This window comes from Podarcis filfolensis, assembly GCF_964270895.1.
Source record: "Podarcis filfolensis genome assembly, chromosome: 10".
Classification (NCBI taxonomy): Eukaryota; Metazoa; Chordata; class Lepidosauria; order Squamata; family Lacertidae; genus Podarcis; species Podarcis filfolensis.
In genome coordinates this window covers 52,630,506-52,656,085 of record NC_139612.1, presented here as the reverse complement: position 1 = coordinate 52,656,085, position 25,580 = coordinate 52,630,506, and the positions used below count along the sequence as shown (strand labels likewise).

The 25,580-nt window shown below is 42.3% G+C and overlaps 1 protein-coding gene across 3 annotated transcripts in view; it reads left to right on the top strand.

Moving 5' to 3' along the window:
- Positions 1-25,580, top strand: part of TBXAS1 (thromboxane A synthase 1) — a 207,316-nt gene that overhangs the window by 4,937 nt on the left and 176,799 nt on the right. Inside the window, exons 1-2 of one of the 3 annotated variants that reach the window (XM_083574203.1) lie at positions 798-876; positions 6,162-6,356. In XM_083574203.1, the coding sequence (XP_083430329.1) occupies positions 6,253-6,356 (104 nt within the window). In that variant the 5' untranslated portion in view covers positions 798-876; positions 6,162-6,252. Of the gene's footprint in view, positions 1-797; positions 877-5,199; positions 5,220-6,161; positions 6,357-25,580 lie in introns of those variants that run through there. The other 2 variants (XM_083574204.1, XM_083574202.1) reach the window with 2 other exon arrangements.

Here is a 25,580-nt window from a genome sequence, read left to right as displayed (position 1 = left end):
CACCCGCAAAATGGCATCTTGAATTCCTTCCCGCCAATTACAGTAGCTGATGCTGGGAGGGGAGCCCCCGGCTTGTCTCCATGTCACATGTATGTCATGTGTGTAACACTCCCCCCCCCCCCCCCCGTGGAACAAGCTGGCGCCTCAGCTCCCAGCTCAGTTAATGTCCTGTATTGGAGCCTGGCTGAAGAGAAACTTCTTCCTATTTTATGTCATTCATTGCTGGTGTACAATTAACTGGGGCGGTCTATATTTTGTTGAATGAAAAAAAAAACCGTTTTCAAGCAGCAATTTTGAATAACAAAAAGTTGGTGGGCGCTCTCTCTGCAAACATGTTTTTTAATTTTGTCTTGTTGAAGCCTTTGTTGTCAAGATCCGCTTTGACTGACAGTTTGGGGTGTATACCAGAGAGTTGGCTTTTGCAACCCTGCCTTGAACTTTAGGGCATTTTACTGTAAAATGAATAGTTTAAAGTAAACATTTGTCCATGGATCCATGCTGGTAGCATGGGAAGAAGACTAACACAGAACTTCTGGCTTTCGGTTGATTGTATAGAAATAGATCATTATAATGCAAACTGTTTTGACATTTACTAGCGCACTGCTGTCTATTTGCCAAGATTGTTATTTCCAGCAACACAAAAACAAGATCTTACTTCTCCCTCTGCCCCTTCTTTCTCTTTTGAGCCCTTTCCTTCCGCCTTTGAAACAGGCAGATAAGACTACATTCCTCTGGTGGAAAGGAAAATGTAAGACCTCTGTATGTTGGAAGTGTAGAAGCTGATATATGTCGTTCATGTATTGTAAATGCATATGCTAGGAAAGTGACGTGGATTTTATGGCAACATCTTTTCTCCCAGGGCTGCTATAGTTAAAGGTGCGTTGGTGTTTTAGCTCCATTATAAACCTGTGTTCTCCAAGGTTTACAATCCTCTTTAAGCGTCGGCGTGCTAGTCTTGATGTGTAATATGTTACGGGGGTTGGGTGGGCAATTCACATGCAGGCTTATTCCAATTGATGTCGAGGCAAAGGAGGCGAGTTGGTGCCAGTGTTGCTTTAACAGCGCGGCAGCCAGCGGTGTAATCTCAGCGCACACCTATTTTTCCAACAGATTTAATTGGAGTTATGGAGCTTATCTAGGGGAGCACATTGATGCAGCCATTCCTTTTTACCTTCAGTCCCCTTGTTCAAACTCTTTTGAGCCCAGCACATGAAGGTGGGTGCTGAATGGCTGTGTTTGGTGGGAAGCTTGTTTGCTTGAAATAAGTAAACAACTTTATTATTTTCTTGCATGCAAACAGATCCCCTTGTGGATATGGGGCGTACAGTCTCAGTATGAGGATTTTGCATCCTCAGAAATATGTCGACCAACAATGGTGTACGGTGACATTTTTCATAGGGGAACAGTTAAGGCCAGAGGTGCCAGCTTGTGAAGCTGATTAGGGAGGGAGGCATGATGCTCATGCGTGGGACATCGTGCGCATGAGCATCACATCACCCTCCCTAAGCTGGGCAGAAGCTTCGCAAGCTTTGGGAAGGAGGTGCCAGGGGAACATTTAAGGTATACTAGTCTAGTCCCCCTAGTCCACTGACCGCTTACTACTGTCTGCCAACCAGGCTTTAGTCATGGCTACCCATGAATGAAGGATTATTTCTTAATAATAATTTTATTATTGATACCTCTCCCATCCGGCTGGGTTTCCCCAGCCACACATCCATATCTTACTCAGTGGCGTAGCGTGGGTTGTCAGCACCCGGGGCAAGGCAAGTAATTTGCGCCCCCTAACCCGTGGATTTGCGCCCCCTAGCCCGTGGATTTGCGACCCCTAACCCTAACCCCCAGATGTTGCGCCCGGTGCGGCCGGCCCCCCCTTCACCCCCCACGCTACGCCACTGATCTTACTGCCTTTCCTCCAAGGCATGCATTGAGCTGCCTTAGGACCAAACTAGAAAACCCCTGGCTCTTTTGGCACTGGAAGAAAATCCTACATTGGCTCCACTGAGCTCACCTCCAAACCATACATTTAAAGCACTATTATACCACTTTTAACAGTCATGGCTTCCTCCAAAGAATCCTGGGATCTGTAGTTTCCCCATCACAAAGCTACAGGATTCTTTGCAAGAAGCCATGCACTTTAAAGGCGCTTTAACAGTGACCTAAGTGATTCCCCACACCCCACATCCCAACAAGTACTGGTTTGAGAACTCACATTCATATGTCTGTTCTGTCCTGCTTATGCATTAATCTGTTTATCCACAAGGATAAAAGCATGGTTTTTGAAGACCACCCCTCACAAAATACACATTGTACCCTGAGCTATTTGAATGCCTTCTGTTATTTGAATGCCTTCTGTCATTTTTTAAATGAAGATTTGTATTATTATTATTATTTTATTTTATATACAGCTTAATGCTGAAATAGGTTTCTAAGTGGCTTACAAAATATAAAAACCTCTTACGCAAAATAAAATGATCCTGTGAACACATAAAAATATAAGCATTTATAATTTTAAACAACCAAAGGTAGTGTTAACATGAATGGCTCTGGATCATAAAATAACTACTTCTACATACTAAAAAAAAAAAAGAGGGTTTACAAATTTGCATACACTTTTCACATGCTAATTTATATGTATAGAATATGAATATGTAATGTGTATATATATGTATAGAAGCAAATTTAGAAATACTTCATAGAATCATAGAGTTGGAAGGGACCATGAGGATCATCTAGTCCAAACCCTGCAATGCAGGAATATGAGGCTGCTCCATACAGGGATCAAACCCTCAACCTTGGCATTATCAGCACCACACTCTAACTAACTGAGCTATCCATCTTATTCTTACTAAAACACTCCATCTTGCCATAGTGAAGAAGACTGTGACCTGGTGGCCTATGTGCTTGCTCAGTCTGGGACCCAGATGCTGACTCTTGAGGGCTCAAGGCTCCTGCTCACTTTTCTTAGCAACCGTACATTGCTATGCAAAATCATAGGATGCTGCCATTGGTCCATCTGGCTCAGTGAATGTAAAGACTGAAGGAAAACTCCCTCCTTGCTGAGAGGGGTAGTCTGCTGTAATTTCCCTGTCTTTGAGTTTAATGCAGTTGCTTTCTGGACAGCAGTAAAGTCGCAGAGCATGTATTGATCCAGAGTGACTAGCATCTGGAAGCCGCTGGCATTATTAATACAATAAAGTAAGGGTGTCTCTGTGAACTACTATGCAGAGCTGGGGAACTGGTTAACCCTTTAATAGTCTCTAGAGAACGCAGGGGTGGCATTCATTTGGTTACACGACTCAGGGAGCATAACATGATTTGGTAATAGCAGGGCCAAGTCACCTTAGAATTAAACTTTGTTAGCAATTTTATTTTTACAATAAGAGTAGAAAATGCCAGATATTAGAGAAGCCACAAATGTTAAATCAAAGCTGTTCCCTTGGGAGAAACTATATATTCTGTTCTTTTATAGTTCTGGGAATTCAGGATGTTGAGCGCCCATTTCTCAGAGCTGCTCGAGGAAAATACAGACATCTGATTCTCAAGAAATATGGCCAAACTGCAAAAAAAAACTTTGTGTTTGTGTGTTTAATTCTTTTTAAAAAGCCATCATCACTAGACTTGGGCTTGTTCCAGAGGCTGGATATCTAGTTTTACGTTCTAGCTTTCAAGCAACCAGTGACAACTAGTAGGATTTTGCTGAAACAATGTGCTATGTTGGAAGGAGGTTATTGGTGAATTCGTACGGTGACTAGATGTCTCTCCTCAAATCTGGGTTGCAGGTATTACTGCAGCTAGTTTGTCTTGGTGCAAGGCTGCTGAAGTCTACATGCATGAGCAGTGGCCTGTCAGAGGAGGGAGAAACTGGAAAAGTCATCTGCTATAGGCTCCCTCTATGGATAAAATGCCTTAGGGTGCTTCTAGAGACTGTCTGTTTTTTTTGGGTGCGATTCAGTCACAAGCAGGCAAATAGAAGTGGCACACGGAAAGCTGATTTGGTGCTGTTGCACAACAAACCCACTTCTCCCCTTGTCTCATCAGATTACTTGCCAGAAGCAAAGTGACGGGGAAATTCAGTGGAAAGTGGGATAATATATACTTGAATGCCACTGTGGATGTGGGGTAAGCAGAATGGAGGCTGTAGAATGTGGTGGTGGTGGGGGGGTTGCTCAGCCCTGGGGAAAAATCATATTCCCACTCCCCATAGGTGCTGCTTTTCCCTGAGAGAGAATCTTCTGTTGGCACTTAGGGAAGCAAGTAGCAGTTTGGAGAAGGTGGGAGTGAATTTTATCATGACTGTAGCAGCGGAGGGGAATGGGTTAAGCCTCTTTCCCATGTGCCACAGTCCTGATTCTGCTCACCTATGCAGCTGCTATTTACATTTCAAAATGGAAATTAAGTTGCTTTCCGACAACGAACAGCACTTATAGATTGCCCCTTGTATTGATTTTAAACAGTGTTTAAATAATGTTTATCTGCATCCCTTCATTTTTAAGATAGATAGATGATAGCTAGCTAGAAGATGATAGATAGATAGATAGATAGATGATAGATAGATAGATAGATAGATAGATAGATAGATAGATAGATAGATAGATGATAGATAGATAGATAGATAGATACTCTATCTATCTGTCTTAGGGTGAAGTGCTGGAAAACATCAGAACAAAAATCCATCAAACCCCCAAATTTACAGTACATTAAAAAAATAAGGACGCCTCAAACTCAAACAACCGTCCACAATACAGCACCATAAACAAGTCAGTAAAAACCATCACTCAGAATAGCTGAGTAATAAAAGATAAGAAAATGGTTTTGCTGAACAGGTAGGTCTTTCAAAGGAATCGGGAAGGTGTTGCAATGAAGAGGGAATTTCAGCTGGCTGTTACTTTCATTCACCCTGGTTGTAAGATAACTTGGTTCCCCTCCTGCCTGAGGGGGGATAGAGATCAAAGGTGGCCACAGTTGCAGACCTAACTAGAACATTTGGGAAAGTTTTATGGAGTTGGGAGTCAGGTGTGGCTCACAACCAGTCCTGATCTGTCTCTCTCACACTCACACATTCCTTCATACATTCAGGCTGGGTTTGATGGGAGCTATAGTCCAAAACATCCCAAGGGTTGGGGAAAGTCTGGTCTTCACAATCTGTGATTGAAAACTCAATGATTGGAGGGAGTGTCGCTTGGTGATAGAGCACAAACTTTGCAGGCCAAAAGTCCTAGGTCTAGTCTCCAGTGAAAAAAGTCTTGGGGAGGGCATTGGGGGGGCAGGACTTGGTTAGGGGGGCAGGACTTTTGTTGGGGGGGGCAGAACTGACGTGATTGGTCAGTTAATTAAGTATGTATATTGTTTTACTTCATCTGTGGGGGGCAGCTGCCTCCTGCCCCCCCCGGCTACACCCATGGGGGAGGGCCTTGTTGGCAGAGACCTTCTGCCAGTCAAAGTAGGCAGCACTGACTTTGATGGATCAAGTCTTATATTTATAAGAACCACCTGCTGGATGAGGCCTAGTCTAGTCCAGCATCCTGTTCTCACAGTGGCCAACCAAATGCCTATGGGACTTAATGTAAGGCCCCCTCATATCTTCACTGGGCTCCCGATCGAATGCTAAGGATTGCATTGCCATGGAGACTGATTCTTCCTTTCCTTCCAGAGATGAACCTTGCTAACACATATTAGCAGTTCTGCGAAGAAGGAAACTTGCCATCCCACAACCTGACGGAGTCTTAATCTTTGAGTAGCACATTTCTAGAGCTGTCTGCCGAACATCGTTCCTATTAATCAGCAGAGCCATCCCCAAATCTTCATATTGTCTAGGATATTTTCTATTAAAAAGTGATAAAGAAGTTCCATCGATTTCTCACCTACTGCCCTCCAGGCTTTTAAATCTATAGGTCATGAGAGGCGAGCTGGTTCTTATCTTTTATTCATCCCTTGCTGCAAAACCTGTGGGCCTGCTCTGATATCTCAGGCAGCAACTATGTAAATATTTATTGATGCTGCAGTCATTAAAGGGGGTGGGGGAGAAGGAGTTGCTTGGGCCTATTGATGCAGGAAACTCTCAATTCTGCATCTGTTAGGCAGCAAGAGCAGGAAAAGTTGGCGTTTTTGGTTTGGAGTTAGACTGCGTCAAACTGACGTTCTTGGTTCCTCTTTCATTGCAGATTACCATCTGTATAAGAGTTGGACGGCTCTTACCACCTAAACTGAGACTTTCCTTCTTTTTCCTGCTCTACCGGTCTACAGCTGCTGTCGATGAAAATGGGACTAATGGCTGTCTCTGGTCTCGGCTTTGTGGAAATGAATGGTACAGCACTGTCGGTGACCTTACTGGCAATTCTCTTGATCCTCTTGGGCTGGTAAGTGGTTACGTTAAATGTTCAGTGGAAGTTTGGTATGAATACATTTTTAGGCAGCGTGAGTTCAGTATTCTACGGTTTCTGGGTTAAAGTTGCAGCCCTGAAGACCAGTTTTGTTTGGGAGTTTGAACGGTCTTCAGTGGGACTTAGCACATGCATAAGTGAGCCAGAATTTTCCTTTCTTTGAAGATGGCAATTCCTACAGTAAATGTATGGTTGCAAGAATTAATTGACAAAATTGATTGATTCCTTGTTTTAAAAATTTACTGTTGCATTTTGACTGGGCTCCCCTTCTGTAATCCCCTGGTGTTGTACACCATCTGTATATCTGTTGAGTAAAGTTTCACTAAGAGCATTTCCATAAGGTGTTATGTGTTACTCACTGAGAGAAACTGTTAGTGTAATTAAATACCTTGATGTGCTGTAATATTGACATCAATTAATAGATGGATAACAAGAAGGCTGATCGATTTAAATGTTCAACTGGCTGACAACTCTAAAAAATGTATTGGAAACACACACTGTAGCTAACAGAGAACAAAGCTCCAAGTATTTGTTTAAATTGGGTAATTAAAACACCTTTTAATTAAAGGCTATAGATCTGTTCTTCTTCCCCTAAAGAATTTCCATAGAAGTTTATTATATTTTGTTTTGTTCCTGGATAACATTGTAATGAGGCTCTTATAGGTAATCAGCTCTTTAGTATGGATGTGTTTCAGGACTAGAATCCCCTTGGCAGTAAAAAGTTACCCAGGACAAACATTCCATAAGGTTGTATGGAAATAATATGCTGAAATAAAGGCAGACTCTTTGTAGATATAGCTATGGGGAGAAATTTGATTTGAGTTTGCATTTAAAGGTGAAATTGCCTAATTCATACTTTCTGAAATAATACCAGAACTGAAACACAGCAGTCCTTTGAAATTTGCCCTTTTCCAAATATAGCAATGCAGTTTTCCGGCCAAGTAACACGTATAAAAACGCATATGCTGGAGTAAAGTGTTCATACAAATGCACGCATTGGTGAATATAGCTTACAGAAATGCTTTGCAAAAATGTGTGTGTGTGTGTGTGTGTGTGTATGTGTGTGTGTGTGTGTAGTCAAAATTGTATACATTTGGAGAAACACACCTTAAAATGCTGGTGAATTTTCTGAAGGGCTTTAAAAATAAAATAAAATCTCAAACTGATGTGGAAATGTGCAGAACTGAATTTAAGATTAAGAAAAACAAGAAACTGAAATTGACCGTTTTGCCCATTCCTATATATGGGCGTGATCATGGTGCTGCTATGTGCACTGTGTCAGACGCAGTAATCCTTGGTTTATCCTACACAATGTAGTCTCCTTTAATGAGTATATTCTAGTATGAGATGGTTCACCCTGTGGAAGTGTTTATCAAAGGCCTGGTTGCAAATTCAGGATCTGTGATCTGAATCGTCCCATGGACGAAATTGGATTGTGCTCATAGTAGTAAATTAAAAAATCACACACATCCCAGCTATTATTTATCCTGTAGGCGAAAACATGCAGGTACCATAAGAATGTAAGGAGGAGAACCCTGGTTGGTCAGAGGAGCAGGCCTATTTTTTCCACCATTTTGTTTTCCACCATGGCCAACCAGAAGACCACAAGCAAGACATGAACATAGATTATATATTGCCAGAATTGACTTCGCCAATGGCTGCTATGATTAGGCACTACTTCCAGTATCAAAGGAACTATGCTTCTGTATACTGTTCATGAACGGAAGCGTGCTATTGCATTCATATCTTTTCATATCATATTGCATTCATGAAATTCAGCCAAGGGGATTTGAGGAAGTCACTTAATAATGTTACCAAGATTTAAACAGGATGTATGTATGTTTGTATGTATGCGTGTATGTTTGTTTGTTTTGAATTTTTGAAAATTAATTAAAAAAAATGGAAAAAAATAATAATCTGGGCAGGGGAGAAATAGTATGAAGGAAAGGATTAACCATGTTGCTCCATCATCATGGCTGTAAACATGGATTTTGAGGACTTCTTATATATTATTTGTGGTTCCAAAATCAAAGCGGAATGCAGGAAGCTCCCTTATACTAAGTCAGATCCCTCTAGTTTTGCATCGTCTACCCTGATTGGCAATGGCTCTCCGTGCTTTTCGGGTCTTTTCTTAGCCCTACCTGGAAATGCCAGAAATTGAACCTGGGACATTCTGCATGCAGAAGAGATGTTCTTCCACTGGGCTGCAGCCCTTCACCTATTGTTGTTTGTAGAGTGTTACAAAGAAAGAGATGTATACACCTGCATAAAGGAAAGATTGGACGAAATAGGTCTGCACATCACTGCCATATGTCAAAAAAAAAAGGAGGGGAAATATAATTCAATGGAATAAAGGACTATGCTTATTGCTAGTGCACAAAGAAAATGCAAAAGTACTGGAATGGCTGCTTCAGGTGGCTATCAGGAGAAAACCTGAGGCATTCTAAAATTATTATTCCGGCAATTAAACAATGAACATCATCATGTTTTGACATCATAATGGTAGTTGGTTACAAACAATAAAAATTTGACTGAGTATCAATATTGCCACATTTAAGCAAATGTTCCTGAGGACATTTGTATGCTGGGCTTTAAGAAAGGACAATAAAATTGGTCCTTTGCATTCCTGGGTGATCTCCTCACCTTTATTTTGCATTTAGTTTGTTTCGTAACAGATTGGTGTCAGCTGAAGTTACAACCCGGTCATGGCTCTTCTTGGTTTGTAGATATACATCTGCAAAAACTCTGTCCAAGCTCTGGTCATCTCTTGTTTAGACTGCCTCAGTGTTCTCTAGGCTGACTGACTGGTTCAATTTATAAGCCCATCCTTCACATGTAGACCTAGTAAAATCAAATTAAAACAGCAATAATATAAAAAACTCTAAATAACCCATCATTAAAACAAGAGTTCTAGCAATAATATACAAAACAACTCCTCATAAGTTGGACTTCAGTAAGGAGGTTGGACCAGATAACTCTCTGGGTTGCTTCCAACTCCAGAATTCTATGATTCTGCAACTAAATCTGAAGCAGGGTAACTAACCTGTTATGTAACTAGCATACCCTTAACAGAGGTCTTCTGGTCTCAATCTTGGTTCTTGCATGGCTGGCTACCAGTCTGCTGCCAAAGTCATTCACCTCACTACTCCTTAAGTCCCTTCTTCCTGTTCACTCCTGGATCCATCACAAGCTCCTAGGACTGGAATTCAGGGCAAATCTCTACTTGGCCATCAAAGTCAGTGGCTGACCTTGGGCCAGTCACCTTGTCTCTCGGCTTAATTTACAGGGTTCTTACGAGGCTAGAACTGGTGCTTGGGTGAGAACAATGTGTGCTACTCTGAGCTCATCGTAGGAAGGGTGAGATAATTAATAAGTATTAATTAATTCAATACATAATTATAGTGCTCCAGAGGTACATTTTTAGAACTTGTCGTAATGTTGCAAAGGGTTCTGGAGCATCTTCTCTGCTAAGTGCACCCGCCTCCAGCATGGAAGGAAACTGGTCCATCACTCTCTCTGATGTTGCAGAGGATTCTGGGATGCATCTCCAGGCTTGCACTTAATTTTGCCACTAGAGAAATATGACGCCCCGCAGATGGGGGTTCACTTCAGGATTAAGGTCACCCAGATGTTGATGTTGCTCAGCAAGGTTTTAATATCTATTCTTGGATATTATTCAAGGTTAAAACTGCAAAAGAAAACTCCAATGTCTTTAAAAGTGCTTGTTGCTTACTTTTTATTCCTCATAATGATTTATAGTCATGAAATCCCACATGGTTTCAGCTATGGAGTCAGAGGTGGGGGTTCAAGACCTTAAATGGTGCTTTTGCCCACAGAACTGCTTGGGAGGTTTTGACTCTGATCTGGGAGTTGGTTAGAATTTTATTTTATGAGGTATGAGTAGGGATCCTACAACAGTATTTGAAGATGCATACCTCGCCTTCTGAACCCAAGCAGTGATTGATCAGACAAGTTAAAGTGATTTTAAAGATTTATTAAGTTATAGCTATAACACGATAGACCAGATCCTTCTTGCTTCTTTCCTGCACTTAGTTAGACCTTGAATGGAGGGACTAACTTACCTGTCTTTCTCTGCTTGTCTCTTTGACCATAGCCTTTAATCCCCTTTCCCCCTCTCCATCCAACTTGGGGTGTCTTTTGCTGATTGGCTTTTATCTGCTCCTCGGCGATAACATCTCGCCCACTTCCTTATCTTGCAGTTCCAGCCGATCAGCAAATTTTGTCTTCTTGCACCATCTCCCGTCCTTTGATTCCTTATTTAGATATTTGTCACACTGCCCTTACCAAAAAACCTTGTGTTCATCAACTTTATCTCTTGCTCAAGCATACTCCATGCGCCTTGCTTTGCTTCTAAGTTCCGATCTGCTTTTAGCTATGATAAGTTGCTAGTCTCATAACTCCATGTCCTCATACTGCTGAAGCTTCATAGCTGTATGAAATATGTGCATGTTACTTTAGCCCTACTATTATACCCAGCACTAGCACACGTGCCTACTGCAGTGCGCTTGGACAGATGCTTTTCGTCGTTGGTTCCCTTTTGCTAGATTCAGATCATGTTGAGTCTTTTTTGAGAAACCTGCCTGCTTGGTGAATTATGGAGAGACACAAATTGTAATGACCTTGTTGTGGTTTTAGAGAAATGTGGAGCACCAACTAATACATCTCTACCCATCAAGGAGCAAATGCTTCCAAGTTTCTCAAATTTAGACCAGAGCTGATTTCACTTTTACCCACCAAAGGGTAAGCTAATTGGAGGTGGTTTGGTGACCCATCTTCCAACTGGAATACAGGGATAATGGTTGCATCCAGTGAGACGGTTTGCAGCTTTCATGAGGCTTTAAAGAGAGAGTAAGTGTGGGGTTTGCAAAACTTAGTATCTTTGGATGGCAGATGCTGTGGTTCATCATGCAAAGTATTATTATAATAAATATTTTTTTTAATCTCTAGTTGCATATTGAGTCGAGTCTTCCATGCCTGGCTATGGATGTGCATATTCCTTTTGTGGCTTTCCTTTTTGCTGTCTGTGAAAGTGTTGATAAAACGAATGTAGGAACTTAACCATCTTTTAGAAGTTTAATGTACCAGAAGCCTGGCATTATGAAGAAGCTGTCAAGCTTTCAGACATCTTTGTTCAAAGTGGATCTTCACTGCCTTGTCTAAACAAACCTGGGTGTTGGAAATGTGGAAATGGAGGGGTAGGTGTCTGTATATAAATGTGGGGGACACACTTCAAACAGTGTCGTTTCAGAATTCTGAAACAGGCACTTAGATGCTTGGCTGGAGTTGTTGTTATCTCACAGTCATCTTTGGGGTATAGCTGCCCTCGTCATTTTCGACCCTTCTTTTAAGTCCACATACTGACTCTGGCCTCATAATTCATGGCAAAGGTAGGATCAGACTCCATTCTCTTATCTGATCCTTTCTCTCTCTCCCCTCCTACCTTTATTTGGAGATAATAAGTCCGGAATGTAGACATCACACAGGGCACTTGACCTAAACTCGCTGCTGCTTCTTCCTAGTTGAAAAATAAACAATGGGCAATGGTGAGATGTCTCTCCAGACTTGTCTTTTTTGGGGGATTAGCACAAATGGAGGGGGGCTTTCAATGGTTCCTTTGTTGAGGAAGGACGTCGCTCCCTTGATGTGCCAAGGACTCGCAAAAACTAAAAAACAAAGTTTACTAGCTTGGGCTAATGCAGGTAACAAAACATTTTTCATCACTGCATGGATAACATTCCTCTCTGCACTATGAGCAGCATGCTGTGCTATCATGTCTGAGCTGTTTGCATACAAAACTGAGGGACCCTTCCCCCCCCCCAACCTCTCCTTTTTATAAAAAGGAAGTTTATAGTTCTCCTCCTGCATAGCAAGATAGAATATGTGCGGTCAATTGCCAGTTTTCATAGGATTACAGGGCTGGAGGAGAGCGCTGGGAAAAAACAAAAGGGGCTTTTCTCTGTTTTTGCAAAAGGCAATAAACAACACCCGCCTTATCACCAGTCTTCTCATAACATTGAATGACTGGAGGGAAGGACCATAGATCAGGGGTAGAGCAAATGTTTTGCAAACAGAATGCCCCAGGTGCAGTCCCTGGAGTCTGCAGTTAAAAGGACCAAAAATCAGAATGTGGGAAACACCTTTGCCTAAGACTCTGGGTTTGATTAGACAAGGGCTTCCCAACCAGGAGTATATTTATAAATCTGGAGCGGTGGCCATGCAGTGCACCGGGGGGGGGGGGAATCTGTTGCGCAGGGGTGGGATGATCCTCGACTCGCATTTTTGTCACCCCCCTCACCCCCTCACCCAGGGTGGACCACCCCGCCCCCTTCCTCCGCCAATGATCACCAAGCCTTTCAAAGCCCCATGCTCAGTGCTTCACAAGACTCAGCTACCAGCGGATTTTTGATGCTTTGCAGATTGTGCCTTTCCCCACCCGTGGCTTCAAACCATGCCAGCAAAATAAAATAATAAAATAAAAAAATAAAAAAGTTGCCTGGTGCCAGTTGACTGACAGGTGGGCAGCTCTGCCCACTTGTCAAACTTGGCCCATGATGGATATGGAAGATAATGATCTTACCTACTGGCCAGATCCACTTCATCACCTCTGGCTCTCTTGTATTGTGAGCCCTGGTCAAAACAATGGCTAACCTAGTCCGAGGCTTTACAGATTCTGTGGTTTGGATTCCAATCAACAGTTAGTGCTTGCTATGTAGGGGCAAGCAGCTACTTCAAGCTAGGAATAACCTGTTTCATTATATTCCCCTCTTTTGCTTGCAACAAAGCTGTGGATCTGAAGCTGTTACAGAACTATTGGCACTGAAAGAAACTGGACTCCTCCTTTTCAATGCTTGTTAATAGGCTGCTTTCTTTATAACAGGGATAGGCGACCTGTTTGCCCTTGACACAGCATTGGGTGGGCATTCAAGGGCTGCCTAGCTGGTGCTGGGCGCAGTGAGGAACACACATTCAGTACAAAGGTATATTTGTTCATACAAACACACACACATTTGGGCTGCATCTGGATTGCTCTGTCTCTCTCGTGTGTGTGTGTGTGTGTGCGCGTGCGTGCGTGCGTGCGTGCGCCTTAGCCTTCCCTCCCAGCAAATCCCAAGCTGCCAAAGATCGCTGCCCCTTTGCTGCTATCTGCTGCATGGAGACAGTGATCTGGGATGTATCATTACTGCAGGATGGGGGATGCTTTAATAGCAGCGGCAGGAAGAGTTATCTTCTGCCCGCTGCCCAGCTGGTGACTGAACTGATCAGTTGGGAAAGTGGGCAGAGCTCCCCAGGGCACGGTGGGCTCCACAGGGAGTGGATGGGGACCACGTGCAGCCTAGACCATGCCTTGCCTTCTTCCAATTTATAAAGACCCCTGTTTACCTAAATCCCACTTGGCCTATCTTTTCACTTTGTGTGCATCCATGTGCACAAAATAGTCGTCTTCCCTTTACACCTTGCTCCTGTCTACCGACTGCTCCTCAGCCTCAATATCCGTAAGCAGAGAGCCCTGTGCCATGGCAACATTTTAATACTTTGAGTAGAGGTATCTTTTTTGTGATTTTTTTAAAAAAATCTTATTCCATCTACAAACCAATCAACAAGCGAGACCCTTGAGAGCTATTTCTCTGTAGCCATATTCTTCCAGCTGCTTTCTCTTCTATGCAGCTTGTACCGCAAGTGTGTTTATATAGAAAAAATATAGGCCAGTCTACCTGCTTGGGTGCATGGAGCATTTATTTCCCCGAGACAGCAGTGCTGTCATAAACACTGTGGTTTTTACAATGTGGGTAATAATAAGATTACTAATAGCACTGAGATGTTTGCTTATTTAATAGACTATCATTTAGCAAGCAGAAAACGTCTTGCTGTTGCAGCTGCTGACACTTTACTGGGAATAGTCTCTGTTGTTATGTTTTTTGGTGGGGGGGGAGTGGGAGGAACACAGGGGGCATGTATTTTAAGGAATAATTTTCATAATGCAAAGGCTGGGAGGGAAAGTAAAAAGGACCTCTTTGCCCAAAGCCAGGGGTGGTAGTGGGGATGGCTGGAACCAAACTCAGCTCGGTTAATGGCGCAATGATGTCAGGTGTCTAACCTTGTGGGCCAAAAAGTGTGCCAAGCCCCAACAACCAGCTGTGAATCCTTGCAGGCCAAAGCAAACTAAATTCATTTCTTGCAACTTTCTCTTCACCATGATGCCAGTGGGTGCCAGTAGGGTCTCTGTTTGAGAGAACATTCCATAATTATGGCACCCTAGTTGAGAAAATGCTCTTGTATATTTTGATTTGTAAAAATTTACTTTATATTCCATCCCAGGGTAGTTTACTGATAATCTCAAGTGGGGAAGAGTCATGCAACTCAGGATCTGCTTGCTGGCTATTGTGGATGCTTGACCAGATGAGTTTTTGGTCTGACCCACAAGAATCTTCATATATTTGTAAGCCAGCAAATGTGCAAGTCTTTGCTGGATCTGGTTGTTTCTCTAGTATCACTTGGGATGCTGTGGGCGACTAGTGTCTAGAATGGCCTCTTCCAACCAGCAGTCTTGGTAATGCAGGGATTAGTGACACAGCTCCACCTTGCCTGGCCACTGGCTCTATAATTCTCCAGTTCTCTCCTGGAGGAACATCATTTCAGAAGAAAGCAGCTTGTGTTTCTATTACAAAAAAGTAACCCTGATAGGATCTGGATTTGGGTTTCTTTTAAATGGCAGCCTAGTGATAGGAAGAATTAGCAAGCCGGAATAAAGCAAAGCAAGATAAAATGTTTCTTATTTATAAAAGGGCTCTGTGTGTATTTTGGGTGTTTGAGGCCTTTCCATATCTGGCCTCAGGCATGCAAAATATTTTAAAACCTGACATTCAGAGAGATTTGTCATTGAGGCTTTGCTGGTGTCGGGTGACATATCCACAGGATGGAATAAAACAAGTCCGGCTCTGGTTTAGCTCTCTAAAGTCATCAGTGGCCAGGTGTTATTTTGGATCAGTGTGTTTAGATGTGTTTTAGATCAGTGTGTAAGACAAGGGCTGCTTTATGTCTGGGGAGTTTTGAATTTTGTACTGACCCTAATGTTTTTTTTTTTATGCCAAACAATCCCTCCCCCGCATCCCCCACTTAAAAATGTTGCTAACCATAACGTGTTACTATGATATGAGGCAAATGAACAAGATTTCCTTTAGGGGGGAAAAAAGGAAAGAAAACAGTTCCTTGGAAGCTATTTGCAACAGTTCTATAAAAATCAGGGTCTACTAACATCCTTTAACAGATGTGGATAGTTGCAGAATCAACATTCCCCCACATACAATGGCTGAGATTTGGCTTGTATCCTGCTTTCCAAAGACTGGTTAAAATAAAATAAATAGGATCTAGAACTTACTGATGTAGTTCACCTTTTGATTCTGTATACATGGTATTTTTAAGGTCTTTTTTTTCCAACAGGGAAAGGAATTTCCGACATGAGTTGATGAAGAAGGGTTCTATATTTTGTTTTTACTGAATTCAGCTGTCCTTGTTTCTTATTCCCACATTTCAAGTCAAATAGTACTGATTGTGAAATAAATTGTGTTGCACAGCAGGGTATATGTAGTGCTTTATGGAGTAACTCAAGGGGAAAATGTGGATCCCTGCCCCGAACAGCTTCCAGTCTAAATGTTTACCACATGTTTGGTTGCCAGGTCAGAACCATCCTACGCTCTGAGATTTCAGGGCCCAGACTTGAGACCCACAGGTAGACCCTGGTGAAGTCACAGGGGTGGGGGTAAAGTCATTTTGCATTAACCACAGTTGCTGAGAACATGACATTTTTTTAAAGTATACTTAATGAGCAAATATGTTATTGGTAGGAAATTAAGATAGAAGCTGTCACTAAAGGGGGTGTTCTCAGGTCCAGCAGAGGTGAGGGGATCGTTCCTTTTTCACCTGGATGGAACATTTGGAGAGAAATCTTTGGGGACTGGAAGATGGCAGGAAGCCTTGTTGGCTCTCATTGATCCATTTCTTAACCCTCAAGTCTTGAAGCTAAATAATGTCTGGTAGCTTCCAATGGAAGTCACCGAGGGGTTTGGAAATACCTGTAACGTGCCCATTAAAATACAGGTGTTGTGTCCTTCTGTCCATATTATGGGGTAAATGGATGCATTTATGTTGCATAGCTTTCTAAATTATGATGGCATCCATCTGGAGGGGAAGGAACTATCTATAAATGCAATACTGCGCTAAATTAAACACTGGCCGACTTGTGAAGAACAGGCTGAGTTATTTGTGTCATTTCTCTGAGAATGACCAAAAAATGACAAGAACTTCTACTAAAAGGGTAATGGGTTGGAATTTTATCTTTCTCCCATGTTGTGTGTGTTTAACAGCACACATAGCTTTAAAATGCTATTCTTAAGACAATTGCGAGCAAAAAATAAAATTAGAAGACTTCCTTCCTTGGCAGCAAAAAGCTGTTTCTTGTGTGAAAAGTATAAACAGTGAAAAAGACTATATCTAGTTGCAGAGGCGATCCAAAGGCAACAAAGAACTGAAGGTCAAACAATAATAAAACGAAGGAGGTGAAATTATAGCCTTTCTTCTTTTTTCTGTTTTGTGATGTGCTCCTTGGCAGCTGTGAAGGTTCTGCGCTTAAAAGAATTTGACACATGACTATTTGTGATTTGTACTTTAAGGAAAGCGAGGAAGCACGAAACACATGTATGGTGGTGGCAGCTGACAGAGGCATCTTTGCAGGGGTCTTGGGCTCCTGTGCCTTTAAGACATAGCCAAATATTGATAATAGTTTATCAATTATTTTAATAAATTATTACCTTAAGGTATTATTAAGGTATAATACCTGGAGGAGCATCTCCACCCCCATCATTCAGCCTGGACAATGAGGTCCAGCTCTGAGGGCCCTCTGGTAGTGGCACCCTCCCTGTGGAACGCCCTCCCACCAGATGTCAAGGAAATAAGCAACTATCTTCCTTTTAGAAGACATCTGATGGCAGCCCTGTTTAGGGAAGTTTTTAATGTTTGATCTTTTATTGTGTTTTTAATATTCTGTTGGGAGCTGCCCAGAGTGGCTGGGGAAGCCCAACCAGATGGGCGAGGTATAAATAAATTGTTGTTGTTCTTACTATTATTATTATTATTATTATTATTATTATTATTATTATTATTAAATGTGTGTATGCATGGAGAATACCAGATGTATTTTTATCACTCCTTCTATTGCTGATGTTCAGGTTGTGCGCGCAGCTAAAACAGTACCACCCATGCACAAGAGGGACGTACAGTTTTTGGAGTTGAAGCAGACCCACAACAGCTTAACTAAGCGTGCTAAGGGGCCAGTGAATCCTGCATTGTAGGGGGTTGGACTAGGTGACACCTAGGCTCCTGACGTCGGTTCCTGTCCCTGCACGCAGTGGGAAAGGGAGGAGGAGGGAGGGGGAAGGATGGAAATGTGTGTAGACCCGTTAGACAGCAGCGGCTTCTGCAATTGCCGGCCAGGATCTGGCCTGCGGGCCATAGTTTGAGGACGCCTGTATTGAAACCTTCTCTACCCCATACATAATGTTATGCATTTCTATTATGTTCTCACTTGCTCACCTTTTCTCCCAATTAAAAAGCTCCACATTTTGTAAACTTTCCTCAAAGTGTAGTTGCTCCATCCCCTGGATTGTTTTGATTGTAGAGCTGGGAGTTTAGAAAAAAAGAGCAAAGAGCAGTCTGCGCGGCAGCATTTTGTTGCAGGCCCACCTTACTGCTCCAGGGCCTTCTCTGCAGTGGCTCCCCGCCTATGGAACGCTCTCCCCAGGGAAGTTCACCTGGCGCCTTAATTATACACCTTTAGGCACCAGGCAAAAACATTCCTTTTAAACTAGGCCTTTGGTTGATCTTATTGACATTCAACACCCTTTTAGAATGTGGGGGAGGGGGTTTATCGGGTTACTGCTTTTGGTTTGATTTTATATGTTGTATATAACAAGAAGAAAGTTTACATGTCTGGAATGTCAGCTTTCAGCTGGATGATACTGTTGTTGATTGGCAGATGCTGCTAATAACGCCCAGGCTGTCGAATCAAGCAGAATTTCATCATGTAATAACTGGTAAAAGTAAAAATTAGACAGCGTTCTCTTTCTCAGCAAAATAAAAACAGCCTCTCTACCCCACTACCACCACCCTGCAACAAAACACCATTTCACTTAATGTCCTATTTCTTTCTGCCCAAAATTGCATATGCACAGTTAAATTACAGACCTGCCTTCAAAGGGTGTTGCCAGTTTATGGCTGTGCAAAATTTAAAAACATGAGCATTGCGATGTTCAGTTCAGGGACAGCCTGTGTCTGCCTTATCTATCATCTATCTATCTATCTGTCTGTCTGTCTGTCTATCTACCTCTAACTTAAACCAGCTTGACATTTGTTTTGCAAACAAAGTTGTATTGTTTGAAAATCTGGTTAACCACAGATTACTTCTGCATTGTACTGCAGCTAAAGCCTAGCAGCCTAAGTCACGCAACCGGATGAAATGACAGGGTACATTCCCTCAACTGGGTGGTTGTTGTTTTCTCTCTCTCCCAGCTATCACTGTATTTATTGAAATATTTCTGTCCCAGAAATTTCATAGAAATGTAACAAGGCAGTGTATCACTATAGTATAGTGTATTTTATAGTATAGTATAGTGTATTTTAAAATGGGGTTTCAGAGTTTTTAGGGGGTTTTGAATGTTTTATGTAGTTTTTCAATTTCATTGTTCTGTATGGGACAATGACAATAAAGATATCTATCTATCTATCTATCTATCTATCTATCTATCTATCTATCTATGACATAGGCAGTCCCACACACCAGAACCACCCATTCACAAAATTTCCCTCTTTCCAGGAGTCAAGCTCACTTGACAATACCCCCCAAGGAACCATAAGCAAATATACTTTCTGATAATATACTTTCAAACGGAGGACTAATCTGAATGCAAGCCAGTTGCTTTTTAAGGTTTGTTGAAGTTGCTGGTTTCCTTTTAATTTGTTTTTAATGAACTTTTGTTACGGAGATCGGGGAGAACTGTTTCAGGATTCTGTAGTGCCTAAGAGAACCCAAAGGGGAATCATACTACTTTTGTACAGTGCAGTGAGACTGTCATGAGAAATGACTGGATTCAAAACATCCTGTTTTCTCCCCCTACAAATGTGTTCAATGATAATAAGGGTGGGGGCAGGGGAGTTGGAAGGAACATTCCATACCAATTATGGCATGTCAGTCAAAGTGGCTTATTTTACACAGTCTTCCTGTAAATGCTGATATATGCACGTGTATGCATGTTTACTCGGAAGAAAGCCCCTCTAAATTCAGGGGCGCTTATTCTCCAGTAAACATTCATAGGACTGTACCCAGAAAGAAACGGTAGTAGGATGAGAGATTCATCTCCACAATTTCCCCTTGCAATTAATGGGAACATAAAGACTGGAGGCCGTTTTATGGGTTCCCTTTTATTGCAGAAATTTAAAAATGAAGCAAAAAACTACACACAAGTTCCCGCCAATATTGAGATACTGCTGCAGAGGAAAGAGGAGAGTACAAAGGCTTCCCCCCTTTTTCTTCTTCTTGTTTTTGTGGTAGTGGTATAAAATTGGTGGGGGTGTGATTTGTTCAAAATTAATAAAGATGTTTTTTTAAAAAAGAAAAAAGAGCAACAGTGAAACCACCAAGCTTGTCCTGGGAATTCTCCACCTGAGATTTTGATCTGAGATGGAGAATAATTTGGAGCCTTATATAGCTCATGCCTTCTTAGTGCTTGGAAACGTTCAGCAGCGTAGCTACTTGCAAATGCCAGGTGTGTTGCAGGTGTCATGGGCTTCTATTTAGGGTGGCCTAACAGCCGTCTTTACAGAAGGCAGTGCTTTATTTGAAGGTGCCCTCTATTTGAATGAAGGGCTGTCTGGTCCAAATTCCGTCTAAAGGTAAAGAAACATCAAGAAAGGTGAGCAGAGGCCTTGAAGTTGCCCCTCAAACCTTTGTACCTGGGCAGCAGACTGAACAGCCCCCTTATAGCAGTCTTCCTCATTGTGGTAAGATAAGACATGCTCTGAGATGGCACAACTTTCCTGAAGTCGCTGTCCCACGTAAATTTCAGAGAATGCCTTCCCCCTTCAACAACTGATAGCCGCCTGTGAGCCCCTGCTGAGGATTCCATGTGGAGGTTAGATTAGCTTCCCCAAGAAGCAGGGCCTTTTTGGTTGTAGCCCTAGAACTCAATGATGCCCTGTCGCAGAACACCCATGGTGCCTTTTATTTATTAACTTCTTGCTGGCAGGCCAGGACATTCTGTTTTCTGTTGTGCATTCAGCATATAATGCTGAGTTGCTTTTTTCATTGCTCTTGCTCAGGGGGTCAGCAAACTTTTTCAGCAGGGGGCCGGTCCACTGTCCCTCAGACCTTGTGGAGGGCCAAACTATATCTTGGAAAAAATAATAATGAACGAATTCCTATGCCCCACAAATAACCCAGAGATGCATTTTAAATAAAAGCACACATTCTGCTCACGTAAAACCACGCTGATTCCCGGACCATCCACGGGCTGGATTGAGAAGGCAATTGGGCCAGATCTGACCCTTGAGCCTTTGTTTGCCACCCATGCTCTTGCTTAGTTTCCATTAATTGTCACTTTTATATATTGTTATAATTTGTAAATCATTTGAGGATTTACAAAAGGTGGAAAAGAGAGGCTGTATAAAATTATTTTAATTCAATCTTTGGGCTCCAAGATTGGCTTTTTACTGAAACTTTTTTTAAAAGGAGTGAAAAATCTTGTATGTTCACTCACAGGAAATCTGCACCAAATTTGCCACTCACTACATCCCCACCCCCCCAAGTCTACTATCTGAAATGAGGACTTAATTGTAAGCCCAGCTTGATACTTGTTTCATTTGGTTTCTTTGCTGGCTATAGAATTCCCCACTGTTCCGTTATTCTACTGATGCTGGATCAAGGCTGGCTGGGGATAGATTGTGCTGGGAATGAACTTCATTTGTTCAAATGTAATGTGGAACAGGCCTACACCCTTGACACAAATCGAGGGTGAGCAGAAAGCAGAATGGGATCTGTTGGTAGATCTTCAGCTGATTTGCAGTAAGTGGACAAGGGTTTCTGATTTCCATTGGTTTTAGGAATGACAACAAAAAACCTACTTTCCTCAACTAAATTTGATTTCTGTAGTGGAGGAGGAGAAGAAAAGAAGCTAACCAAGGGTGAAATTCTGAGTTCAAACTCAGTTTAGTTTGGTACTAGAAACAAATTCCCAGGCTCAGAATGTGCTCAGAGGTGCCATGGCCTTTAATTATACAAATTTTATGTACAGTGGTAACTTGGTTGTCAAACATAATCTGTTCCAGGAGTCAATTCGACTCCCGGAACGGTTCAAAAACCAAGGCATAGCTTCCAATTGGCTGCAGGAGCTTCCTGTACTCAATCGGAAGCTGTGTTGGACATTTGGCTTCCAAAAAACATTGCAAACCAGAACACTCACTTCCAAGTTTGCGGCATTCGGGAGCCAAAACATCCGAGTACCAAGGCGTTCGACAACCAAGGTACGACTGTGCAATGATCTTGGGAGTTTATCTTTTTTTCCCTTTTTAATTAAAAGCAGAACTGAAGTCTGCCCAGCTCTGGAATAAATAAAAGGAAATCTTAGAAGGACCATAGTTTGAGTTTTTGTCCTGGAGCGCAATATCCTCCTCATCAAAATATGTGCACTGGTGCATTCCACTGATTCTATCACCTTTTGTGAAACATGTTTACATGCCCCAAACAATAGAGCAATCAATGTTTTGTTACTTGGCCATGCTGCAATGTGGGGCTTCTTTTGCCAGGCAGGAATAAGCAGTGGCTTACCTAGTGGATTAAAGAATAATACACATGCTTCTGTCACCTCCTGCTCTGAGTTCTCCTTTGCAAACAACTTTATTCTGGCAAAGTAGCATTGGTAAAACTACCCTTACTTGGCCGTGGGTGACCTCTACTGGATCACCAAAAAGGAGGCCATTGACATCTCATATGTATCATGGAAGATTGTTACCAGGTGACCTATGGGTATCTTCAGTCTGCTGTCCAGATACAAATTGCTTGCTTGTCTTAGGGTTCTTTATCTTTAAAACGGACTGAACAGGCCTGTCCTGTGGATAAAAAAGGGATACATGGCCATCCTAATTTGCCATGGCCTGTAGGATGAGTGGGTGTGTAAGGAACATGCATTTTCAAATAGTAGTTTGTCATATGCATACTTTAAATTTCAGGAGATTACGCATTTTAGGTGTGCACACTTTTGAATCTGTGTTGTGTTTTATGTTTATGGTCCTCTATATCTTACATTTCCTTTACCTTAAATGCTGTGTTTTTTCTGATTCCTCTATCTGATTTTAATCTTCATATTTTTTTATGATCATGCATTCATCTTGAGATGAGATGTGCTATAAATGGCACATCAGTATGAATAAATCTTAAAAGAACAATTTAAACTACCAAAGACTTACTGCATTCTTCCACTTTCCCACCTAATTATGATCTTCTAAACTTTTTTTCAGTTTTGCTTTTGCTTTTTTGGGGAAATAGTTAAAACTTGTCATATCAACCAGAATAGCTATTTGGAACCTGCCCTGAATATATGTATGCTGTTTGCAGCAGTAGCTGGATGTGAAGACATGCTACAGACCACTGGTAGATGTCTTTCAATGATGGCTGTTAAGTTGTGGGTGAACATAACAGACGACACAGCGATTCTTCAAACAGCTCTTGTTTATTCACACGCCAGAACAGAACTGAACTGAAGGGTTCAGCCAGCCTGCTTATATAGACCTCCACTAGAACGCAACAGTAACTATTTTCCGTAACTATCCAATCACGGAACATCACTTTCAATCCCTTATTTGCATATGTGGACCTGAGTGAAAACTATCTACAGTATTCCCCTGCTGGCCCAGGGTGAGAACTTCAGTACATAACAATGGCCCATTCCCTTGATCGCTGCAAATCCTCTGCCCCGCCCCTCACCTCTGCACCCTCTGCAGATGGTAGTATTGAGGCCACTTTTTCCTTCTTAACTGCTTATTTACAGGATCAGATTCCAAGAAGCAAAATACTGGCCAAATGTCCTGTTCTTCTTCATTCTTTTTTTCTTAAAAAGTGCTCATTTGCACATTCCTTTACAGCCTAGGAATTGTTGGGCAAATGCCGTACATTGCAGCATAGCCCAGACTGCTGGATATGAGACCTGCTCTTTTCACTCAAGAAACTATTTGCCTCTGAGCATCCGGAGGTAGACCCAAACACTGGCATAAGCTGATAGGGTTGTATGTTGGGAAAAGGCAGAAAAGAAAATGAAATGTTCCAGAGATTTACAAATACATGTTGGAAGGGTGGAGAATGAGAACCAGATGAGCACTTTCTGAAATTTTCCTTTAAAAGAATTGCATCAAAGGGTGCATCTTCTTCCCTTCCATGGCACGGTGACAGAAGGAACTGCACCTGGTGGAAATTCTCACTTTGACACAACAAATAAGCTTAGCTTTGGCTTTAAAGCCTCCTGTTCTGGAAATTAGCCAGACCCAGGATTACGGAATTTTGGTTGTGTTGGCAACCCTACCAGCTTCTTATAACCACCTGGAAAAACTGAGGTTTGGCTTATTGCCTTGGTAGAGCATGCAATCCCCATCTGCCACTATTCCAGATGCTTTTAAGCAGCCACTAAGCCGTATGTTGACAGCACTTTCTATCCTTTATCTCAAGTACCTGTTTGCGAGAATATGCCGCAAACTGGTAATTCCCAAGTTGCGTGCCGTATGTGACCTGAGCGTAAGAAAAGCCCAGCTGGTTCAGAGCATTGGTTCATCTGGTCCAACATCATGTTTACCTCCATTGCCAAACAAACACTTTCAGTAAGCCCATAAGCAGGGTTGGAAAAGCAATAGCCTGCTCCTGCTGTGGCTCCTCAGCGCTAGGTATTCTGTGATACAGCTGCCTCTGGACATTGATATTTCATGTTTCCATCACAACTAGTTAGCCAGTAGCTAGATTCATCATTATGTCCACGTGGAGCTTCCCATTCAGAGGCAGCATGCCCTGAATGCTAGTTCCTGGTGGGGCAGACAAGGCAGCTTGCTTAGCCATAGAAGGAAGCAGCACGCTGGACTTGTTGAGATCTCCTGTGGCACGCAGTTTGTGGATTACAGTCTTAAAGCCACTGGCTATTGCATACAGTGGTACCTCGGGTTACATACGCTTCAGGTTACATATGCTTCAGGTTACAGACTCCGCTAACCCAGAAATAGTACCTCAGGTTAAGAACTTTGCTTCAGGATGAGAACAGAAATCGTGCAGCGGCGGCGTGGCAGCAGCGGGAGGCCCCGCTAAAGTGGTGCTTCAGGTTAAGAACAGTTTCAGGTTAAGAACGGACCTCCAGAACGAATTAAGTACTTAACCCGAGGTACCACTGTACTGTGGCAATGACTGAATTGCATGCTGCTATTTGGGTCTGTCCTAAAATGGCTGCCAATCAGCTTCACTGGGTATGCCATGGGGGAGAAAACAACAACAAATGAACAGAAAGGCCGTGTGAGCCCAGAGTGTCATCTATGAAGGGGGCTGCTTGCTGCCTCTCTGTACGATTAACTGTTCTGGGCATGACTCCATTCCACAAGACATGAGCAGTTCTTTTGTGTTTCTGTATTGGGGAGGGCTAAATGCTCAAATCTATCCCATCAGAAGAGAGTTACTGTTTGGCCAAAAACTAAAAGCATGGCCTCTTCCTGTGTCTTTTTTTTGTTTGTTTTTGTATTTTTATTAAAGATTTTCTTAGGGAGGAGGAATCCTCTCACGAAGCATTTCACAGCATTCTGAGCTGCTAAGCTAAGCTGCTGTTAAAGGTCCAGGGAATAAATTGATAATAAAGCAAACCTACCTCCAGCAGAAACTGCTTGTCGCATTTCCGAATGAGTTTGTGTTCTTGGCTTGCCTCATTTCAGTCAGGAGCTGTATCCAGAGCACCGACTCCTTCAGAAAAGTAGGGTGTGTGCATATTGCTCTGAGGGTCAGCAATTCTTGCTGTTGCATAAGCTACAAGGAAACCTTTTGGGATAAAAGGCTGGAGTTTGACTCAAATATAATTAATATGGGGCAGGATTGGGAACACTGTCTAACTGCCCATA